This window comes from Ostrinia furnacalis, unplaced genomic scaffold (assembly GCF_004193835.3).
Source record: "Ostrinia furnacalis isolate ACB-3 unplaced genomic scaffold, ASM419383v2 OfSCF7398, whole genome shotgun sequence".
In the NCBI taxonomy this organism is placed as follows: domain Eukaryota; kingdom Metazoa; phylum Arthropoda; class Insecta; order Lepidoptera; family Crambidae; genus Ostrinia; species Ostrinia furnacalis.
The window spans coordinates 46,000-55,896 of record NW_021137637.1 but is presented as its reverse complement, the minus strand read 5'-3'; the positions used below and the strand labels follow the sequence as shown (position 1 = coordinate 55,896).

Genomic DNA, 9,897 nt, shown 5'->3' with positions numbered 1-9,897 from the left:
AAGCAATTAATCTTTTTATTAGTGTCAAACAAACAATTCAAGATTTTAAAATCAGCCCACTAAATCCAGAGATTCACTTTTAGTAGTGAAAATAATTTCACACTGATTTTCGTGCACAAATCCAAGATTAGCTTATCTACTGTGATTCTATAAAACGCCTGTATGTCATAACCCCAGCACACAATGTTGCCAGCCGTTGCAAAACTCCCGTATTTTCACCCTTTCACTTAGATTTATATTCCAGCAAAGGTGCAGTGCGCATTCAGCATTGTCCATACAACATGTAGACAGAGGTTTACGATTTTAAAACGGCGAAAATATTAACTTTGACTCCGCGTTTTGGGAATATATGAGATGGTTTATGTGATGTGCTTATTTTAACAAAAAGGTGACTGGATTTATGTATGCTGGTTTCAGTAAACTAAGGATTATAAAGGATATTAAACTTTGTATTATGTGCAGACACGCATGAAACCAAATGGTGAATAAATATTCGAATATGTAAACTATTTTGTTTTTTAAATGACGGTTTATTTATAGTGTATACGTAGCAGTTTTTAAAAATTTGTGGCTTTTTAGCATGCTTTCCATCTTGTCATAGAGGTCCCATTTATGTGTCGTATTAATCTTATAATTCTGAGTACCATACCCATACATTTCTGTCATAAGTACAGGGGGGCTACTCCAAAACGCTGTTTACGTAGTTTTGGGTCTATCTGTCACTGTCGCTCATGCTGGGACCTAGCTTCGTGTGAGAGGGATGGCAACATTAGAAACTTCGGAATACGTTTTTCGGATAACAGTGCATCAGACTATACTTTTTTGTTGCAAAATCGCCCCAATTGCAACTACATACGGTGTCACAGTATTTAACATGATGTGGCGTCGTTTGTACCACATAAAATCAAAAGCCTCTTCCCCTTAGGCCCGGATTCCACCGAAGCGGAGCGGAGAAGAGCGGAGAGGAGACAAGACGAGAGGAGATGTGTGGGCTGTGCGTAGCTGTCAGCTGTCAGTCTATTGCTATCTATGAAACATCGCAGCATTGCGCACTGCGCCGCCGTCGCAGTTAAATACTAAAGAAAAACAAGTCCCCCGACACTTCTCCGCTCGATCCATTTCCACCGCAGCAGAGCGGAGTGGAGATGAGGAAATAATGAAATCTGATTGGTTATTCAAAACACTTCTCTTCTCCGCTACATTGTGGTGGAAAGCGGGCTTTAATCGGGTTAAAACAACATTCCTTCGATTAGACTCCAAAAATGATTGCGCCATCCCAAAACAACGTTTTCTAATATAAGCTTCGAACAATTTTAAAGATAAACCGGTTTTGTTTACTCCGCGTTATAATATAAACGTTTTGGAAGAAAAATCACCACATATTTGAGATAAAATCGTACTCTTGTTGTTAGTTCTGAGCCATTTGCTCTAACGTTCTGGGATTTAAGAGTTCTGTGGAAATTCTAAGCGTTTGTACGAAGAAATTGTATTAACGGGGCTTTTGTTTAGATTCTCAGTCATATTATGTAAAGTATGTATTTTCAGTTGAGACAGGCCGCGCTTCTATTTGAAGGCGAATCACAAGACAAAATATTCAAGTTTATGATATTTCCGTGCTCTAGTATAAACTTTGCTTAGTTTGGGACTAGATGGCGAAGGGATGTTTAAGAATTATTTATTAGATAAAATATGTAATTACTTACTTAATTAACTATGTCTAAATATGGTGTCGGAATACATTATAATAATTGAAATGTGTACCTGCACCCTTAATACAAAAAAGTTGAACCCGCGATGCACACTGGTTTAAAATGTCCTTAGTAATCGACGTTTGTTAAACTTCTTATATTAAGGTGTTCGTTATTTTAGTTACTTGTTATTAAAACCTTGACAGGCAATAGAGGAATTACCGACAGTATCTAACAAGAAAAACACTGGAAAAGTAATCTGACAGATTAAATAAAACGTGTCTTTTGGAATGCAGCTGAAACGTATTCAATGGAGACCCCAATCCTGACCTGGCAGTATTAAGGGCATCCTTTGTGTCGTGAGGTCAAAAATAAGTCCTCCGGGAATTCCGAGCCTCACAATAACGTCACTCTATGACGTGATGTTTGTGACTATGATATATTTCCTGCAAGGAAAAGGGTAAAAATAGCAATTTTTCACTTGAAAAATCAACTAGTTCTGGTGAGACTTGAATCTTGATCCTTTTGTTTGCCGAGTGACTGCTGAAACCACTGGCTTTATGAAGCCATTGGCTTTCGTCAAAAAATCAATTTCATTCGTTTCAGCATAATGACGTCGACTGCTGGACAAAGGTCTACCCCAAGGATTTTCACAAAGATCGGTCCTGCACTGCCCATCAGATCGTCAGAAATGTCAATACTACCACATGCCACTGACTTTTTATGATTTTTTAAATGTTTAAACTATCACTTTGCAAAGGAAGTGGAATGGGCGGTACCTAATCTTAAAACAGCGTTGTAACAATTTGTCCTTTATGTTCTGAAGAAGTGAGCACTTACTTAATTTAATATTAACCTTTGAACATTTCTAACTAGCAAATATTCACCATATTTTACATGATTTATAATTCATTAGACGAACTGTTTAAAAATTCTCAATGTTTTTATCTAATGGAAATGTGATTTTTTACTTTTCTACTTCTATTCGTCTTATTAACTTATTCTCTCTAATAAATACTATTACAATTTTTGATTTATTTCTTCTGCGTTCTATTAAACAATCAACGCCATCTATTGGACACTCTAGAAACTTTCCACACTATGAACTCGAGTAGCTAAGACGGTGCACTGGTTTCGGTTTATAAATCATCTTATCATTTGGCCAACCTTTTTCCAGACAGCTCAAACACTACACTCGGTCCCCAGTCTCCTGGAAGCCATAAACTTGAAATACGACTGGAACAGCGATCAGCTCCGCCACACTATCTCAGTTTGATATTTAATGCATGTACAGGCGGCACATTATGATAAACACTGTTGCATCTTATGTAGCTGCAATAAGAGTGATTTTTAAATAAAAGTGTATAGTTTGTTGTGGCTGTACTTGCTTACTTTAAATTGTTTTACAGACTCGCAAAGTGCAAGTCGGGCAAATTGTTCGCGCTCGCATCTTGTTATAAAGTTATTCTTTTAAAATCTGTCCGATCGCGTTCTGTTTTTTCTGCATATTATTAAATATGTAGTTTGAATTGGTTAGTTGGTTATTGTTAGCAAACTTTTTTGTTGTGTTTTAAAATTTCACATAGTTATTTTTTATCAGAACAACAGAATAGTTGAAAACTTATAACTTTACGTCACGCTTATTTTAATTTTGACTTAATTTGTGAAGAAAATGTGAAATTATTAAGTAGGTCAGCTCCTGCCCGCGACTTTGCACGCGTTCAATTCGGATGCGTTTGACTTGAGAATTTTTCAGTATTTCTAAGAATCTTTCAGATTTTAAGGAACATTTATTGACTACAAGAAGAGGCTTTAGTTTGTTTCATATTGACCGAAGAATGTCGTGTATTTAGGTATCCTTTATATTGTTTTAAACTTTCATGGTCACTAACATAATTATTATTACTGACTAACACCTCACCCGCAAGTTTCCTCAGTTACTCCGTGTCCATGGCGCTTGCAACAATGCCGAAATATCGGAAACTCAAAATTAAGGTACATGGTAGCAATCCTGTCAGTAATGATAATTAGGTATCCTTTATTGTTTACCAGTTTCACGCGTAATATAAACAACTATTGTAACAACATAATTAACGCAATAAATCATAACCATAAATCACCTTCAAACCGCGAAATAGTTAAACAAACGAATAATAAACACGTCATTTATATTCGACCGCTCATTTAATTTGGGGCAACTAATCTAAATTCATTAGCGACCATGTTGTCTAAATATTTGAATAATTTGATTTCTCTTTGTCGAATAACTGGGGGAGGGAAGGCATAATTAGAAAGGACACTGCGAACCTTTGTCTCGGAGGTACAAATCAAGTTTTGTGCTTTTGACAGGCCCTGGACACGATCGTGCATACACAATTTTTTGCGCGTAACTCATAGAAGGTAGAGCTAGTTTTGGCATATTCATTCTACCACAGCTAACACAAGTTACGTAACATCGAAGATAATAACGGCAATAAGTAATTTGTGCACTATCAATTCATCAACATCATCAACATTTCAGATACAGGACATCCACTGCTGAACATACGCCTCCCACAATAATTTCCACATCGCCCAGTTGGTAGCGGGCCTGCATCCAGCGCTTTCCTGCTGCCTTTATGAGATTGTCGCTGCGTTATCCAATACGTGACCTTTCATCAGAACCTTGCTGTCCATCGGGGCACTACCAATTTTATTAAATAAAAAAACTGGGTTCCAGAAAGATCCTATTTATCTCTACATTAATTTCTTTTAATAGGTATGATTACTACAGACTAACAATCGATTAATGTTAGTTAAATGGGTGTTTTTTTATAAAATACTTAACCAGTCCCTGTTCACTCTTGCCTTTAAGGTTTAGGCGTCATTCCGCGTTACGGCATTTAGACAGACAGCACGACTTTTGTATAACAATACATTAGTAAGGCTGAGTTGCACCACCTAATTTTGACCGTAACTTTGACGATAACCGGTGGTTTTTATATGGAATTTGACAGATTTTTGACGTTTTTAAAAGTTAAAGTAAGATGGCACAACCCAGCCTTTTTTTTCTTTTTTTTTCTTTTTGCGTCAGGAAAATGTAATCTAACCGTGTCAACCAATTCGTAGCTGAATGTCTAAGGCCTCGGAACTTATTGTTGACAGTTCGGCGCGGGTCGCCGTAGTTCTCGTTAGGGTCCTGTTTAAACATCGCCAATCAAACCATTTAATGTATGCAGTTCTGGAACTATATTATTTTACCTTAATATAAGGTATGAAGTATGTATAAGATTGTATTCATCTGTATTAGGTAAAATGATTTAAACGACTTTCCACCTGCCCAATATTTTCCAAGTGACTGTTCTTATTTATTGTTAAACGTACTCGTACTTTGGTCTTTGCCTATCTTACCAAAGTTGACTTCAATACTAATGATTTTATAATTCAAGTAATTAATTAGCAGGCTCTATTCTCATGACTTATGAAAAAAAATTTTTATTTTAAGACCACTTTTTAGCTTAATTTTGTTTCAACCTATTTATAAAATTTAGATTTAACGTTCCCAAACTTAATCATTGCAATGTAACGCAAAAATATTAAATAAAAGTCTTTAAGCCATGGCTCAAATGCCCATTAATTGGCCCGTAGATCTGAATTTCATTAAAAGTTTCGGAAAGAGTCTCAAATGAATCAGATTTCAATGTGCCACTAATTAACTTTATATTGAACGATCAACGGCGGAGAAGTTTGAAGTACTTACTGAACTGTCTCCTAGGAAACTGTAGGTAAGTACATCATTTACATTTTGAAAATAAATCGACTTAATTCCATTGCTACCGACGATCTGGTGAAGGTCGCGGGAGGTGCCTGGATGCGGGCGGCGCAGGACCGTTCGTTTTAGAAATCCTTGGGGGAGGCCTTTGTCCAGCAGCGGACGTCATTTGGCTGAAACGAACGTGGCAGTGGTCGGGGCACATAGGTCATAGAGCTGAAGGCCGTTGGACTAAGTGGACCGACGATCTGGTGCAGGTAGCTGAAAGTATTGAGAGAGATCAATCAAATTACGTTGGCTGTTGACTGATGATAAAAAATAACTTTATCTTTTGAAATTTTAGCTGTTCTTTTTTTATAACAGTTTGCAATAGAATCGTTCATACATTTCCGCCAAATAACGAAATCCTCCAATGATTCCTCAACGACTGATTCTGCGCTACCCGCATCCAGATTACTTCCTGCGACCTTCACTAGATCGTCGGTCCACCTAGTGGGAGACCTGCCCACGCTACATCTTCCGGCCCGAGATATAAATTAGGGAGAGCTGTGAGGAGAAAATCATGTATCCTACATAATTGTAACTTGAAATAATATTCTATATGCCCACGACCTAATTGTCGGTTCACCTAGTGGACATCTTATCTAATGATAATAGTGGGTGTTGCCGTTGACTATAGATACTGCCTACTTTAAAATAAAACTAATTCTCGACCCTAATTTACACCCATCAAGATAAAGTTGAAGAAATACATTATTACTGCTATCTCTTTTGAAATAAACGCCAAAGATATCTGATTCATTATTCATATTCTTCTCGAAATGCTAACAAACAAACAATTTGTTTATACATGAATAATTCAAACATTCAGGATTGAATTTGATTTTAAATAGGTTTGAATATAAATTGCTAGTTTAGTGAATTATTTACTGGGGATAGTAAAAGCAGAAAAGGGTCATCAAAATATCACTGGATTTCTCTATTTGTGCCATATTTATTGCTAGTAACTAAACTTTGTATGTCTGTCCATTTACTTCATACTTTTTACGATCAGACCGCAAAGGACGAATTATGCTAAAGAGATGGGATCAACTGACATGAAAATAAGTTAGTAGGTAATTGCTACGGTAATAATTTTCTAGATTATTTGACGGCTACTTGTCCAAGTGGTACGCGTATGGTGTGGGTCCAATAACAGTTTAAAACTTTCCCCCGGGACAAACTTGGCCTTCACTGGTTGAAGTTGTAGATCCCTATACAGCAGTTGCAGCGGTGAGAAAGACAGGTAGGAATAGTAGTTGGCGTATCGGACTACTATGCTAGATGTCCTAGGTTCGGTTTCTGCACAATAGTGACAATTCAGCATACTGGCACTTACAGGGCAGATACCTATGTACCACCCAAGACTGCATCTCATTTAACACCAGGTGCGATTGCGGTCAAATACCTGCTTTGTTATTCATTAAAAAATCGGTTGTCTGGTACTTATAAAATAAGATTTGATCAGTTTAAGACTAGATATCGGACTGTATATTGTCCAATATTTATTATTATTAACTAGGCGTAAACACATTGGTAAAGCTGGTCCCTCAAATCAGACACAGCGTCTTCGGTGTCCCTTTTGGACTTGGTGCTGCACGCCGTCAGCTTCTCGTGAGACTGTTCGTTGTGGCGGCGAGCGTTGGTCAGGCTTAGGTCCAGCTCGTAGCCTAGAGTCACTGCTGAGCGAGACAGACGTTTGAGGCACGCGGTGACGTCACTCCTGGAAAAAGTATGGAGTAGGATTGGCTAATGTTTATGGTGACGGTTGAACAAGTTCCAGACTTTATCAGTTACTGAAAAATGCCTAAAAAGTCTCCTTCTAGGTATGTTGTATGCATTGCTATCAATCTATTAGTAGTTCGATATCGCCCAAATTTTTCTTGACATAGCCCGACGTTTGATGAGATGGTGTACTCAAAACTACGAAATGATCACTCTACCTTTTATTTAGCTTAGGACTTTTATGGTGCCCTCTATGCTGTATTTTCAATATTATCAAAAGACTAGCGGCCGCTCGCGACTTCGTACGCGTGGATCTCGTTTTACCCCCTTAGGGGTAGAGTTTCGTAAAATCATCAAATTGTCGTTTTATACCTTACTTATTAAACGATAAACTTAAAAACTTACTCGTGAGTATCCTTGCTCCGTCTCACGCTTAGTTCCAGAACTTTCGCCGCATCATCCAGGGCAGAGTTCATGTGTTTCTTGGTGATGGTGATCATCTCCTCAGCATACTTGCCCATCTTAGCAATAGAGGCCCTGGCATCTTCTGTGCACGAGTATATTAGGGCTACATGCTTGCTTGCTATAGTTCGAGCTTGGCGCCTTTCTTCGTCACACATCGCTAAAATTCAAATTTATTGTTATGAATTGCCTTACAAGTCTCTTAAAAGGGATTGACTACATTTTTTTCTGTCTATCATTGTAGTGGATTGTAGAACGTATACGAACGTATAACACAATGATCACAGTCTCTTACATAACCATTTTTTTCTGTGCTATTTGATATAGTTACGAGCCTACAATCAAATATCGCCCATCGCTTTGTGAAGAAAGAATATTCATTCGATTATTCTCAATAAAGTATAAACTTTCTCGTTTGCCTCCAGTCCCATAAAAAAAAACTTATAAGAAAACTGATGCAGGTTCCTCTTGAATTTGAAAATTCTGTAGTAGCAATGACACTTTTATCTTTTTTTAGATTCAAAAGAATAATTAACCTGGTACATTCAACTTATCCGCCAGCTGCAACAACTCGTTATAGACCTGTAGTTTCTTTTGTACTGCATTATTTATCTCCTCCTTGATCCGCCTGAGGATCTTGCTGGTCATCTGCTGGTAGGAGCTCTGGATGTTCCTGAGGTATGTATCGAGGAATGGGGCCAGAACTGTGTCCATATAGCGGGATATGCCACTAAAATGAGAGAACTATCAGTGACTCTAAGTAATAGAACGTTTGTTGTATGTTAGTTTCGATGTGCGAGTTTCATTCGTTCGTTTCAGCCAAATGATGTCCACTGCTGGACAAAGGCTTCCCCAAGGCTTTCCATAATGAACTGTCCTGCGCTGTTCTCATCCAGGTTCTTCCCGCGACCTTTACCAGTTCTCGAGTGGCGACCACGGGCTGGTAGACGTAGCGTGGGCAGGTCGCTCCTATTAGGTGTCCAGGTCGTCGGTCCCGTATGGTATAATTAGTATATTTGAGTTTTTTTTTATGCTAGACAAGGCATTTTATTATGATGATGGAATTCAAAATTCCAAAGGCCAGTAGGCCTAAGATACGCGCCGTGATAACTTTTATCGACGTCAAAATGTGTGGGCAAAATCGATAAAATGGCGTGATAACCGCTTATCGCGGCGCGCATCTTAGGCCTACTGGATACCAAATTTTCAAAGCCAAATCTTATCTCTAATGGCAGATGCGATCTCGAAACAATAAATTAGTGTTTTTGATGCAGAATGACAAACCAAATTAATAGAGCCCTTTTTTACGCGCCGCTGTAATCATGGCGACGATGGGTTATCATTTCTGGTCATACCTATGAACCAGCGCCAGCTGAGACCCCTTAATCTGCCTTCTAGCGGCTGTGGTGTTCCCAAACCTTTCCCTCATAGAGTTCAGGTGCTGGTCCAGCTCGACTGGGAGGTGCTGCCACGGCGGGATCTCGAAACAAAGACCACCATCGCGACGTAAGTGCGTGCTGTGATCCTGGAAACGGGGCTAGGTTTTAAAATATCTTGCATTTGGTACGAGAGGAGCAGGCTGCAGCTGTTTGCTTGTCCCATATGGTCTGGTTCACTGTGTTGGCGGACAATCGGTTGGAGGGATTGTAACGCAAAATGGTTGGTTTTGGGTTCCATTACTTAGTGGAATATAGGTACATAATAATTAATCTGATTTCCTGATAAACCAATATGATTCTGTGCTTTGGAGAGCAGTTCAGTTTGGTCCGATTGGGGTATGTTTAGATGTTGTTGCCGGCTCAATAAAGACACAAGTAGTAACCACAGCTGTTTGTTATAACCGCTGACGATGTAAGAAGACTCCCATAAGGGTGTTATAACTAGCATAAATCTGTGTGTAGTTGTGATCAAAAATACACTTAATTAAATTAAATTTAAGTCGCAAAATTCGTCTTACTAATTATCCTCACCCTACACTGTGACGTATCCTCCGCAGCATATGCCGACCTACACCAAATTATTACCGCAAATATTTGACTTAACAACATCTTTGAACGAAAGAGGAATTATTATCATTTCAGGCCCATAAATATTGTTTCACTGTTGCTTTACAGCCCACTCAATTATACGCTTCATTGGTACAAGAAAAATGTTTGCAGCCGTCGGCATAATGGGAGAAAATGCAGTACAGCATAACACACTCTTATTTGTATTGTTATGTGGCAGATTTTT

At 38.4% G+C, this 9,897-nt stretch overlaps 1 protein-coding gene across 1 annotated transcript; it reads right to left on the bottom strand.

Annotated features, from left to right (window-relative positions):
* Positions 1-6,996: 6,996 nt before the first annotated feature.
* Positions 6,997-8,379, bottom strand: LOC114364421 (uncharacterized). The gene is made up of 3 exons (XM_028320590.1): positions 8,202-8,379; positions 7,609-7,825; positions 6,997-7,198 (listed from the first exon to the last, which is right to left on the bottom strand). The coding sequence occupies exons 1-3, from the start codon at positions 8,377-8,379 to the stop codon at positions 6,997-6,999; spliced, it is 597 nt and encodes a 198-aa protein (XP_028176391.1).
* Positions 8,380-9,897: the final 1,518 nt, after the last annotated feature.

Excerpts from the sequence above, each read along its gene's own strand:
- LOC114364421 (XM_028320590.1), bottom strand. The coding sequence starts at position 8,379 with ATGGACACAGTTCTGGCCCCATTCCTCGATACATACCTCAGGAACATC. Across the intron at positions 7,826-8,201 it reads GGATAAGTTGAATGTACCAG|CGATGTGTGACGAAGAAAGG; the intron begins GTTAATTATTCT and ends TTTGAATTTTAG. Across the intron at positions 7,199-7,608 it reads CGGAGCAAGGATACTCACGA|TGACGTCACCGCGTGCCTCA; the intron begins GTAAGTTTTTAA and ends TTTTTCCAGGAG.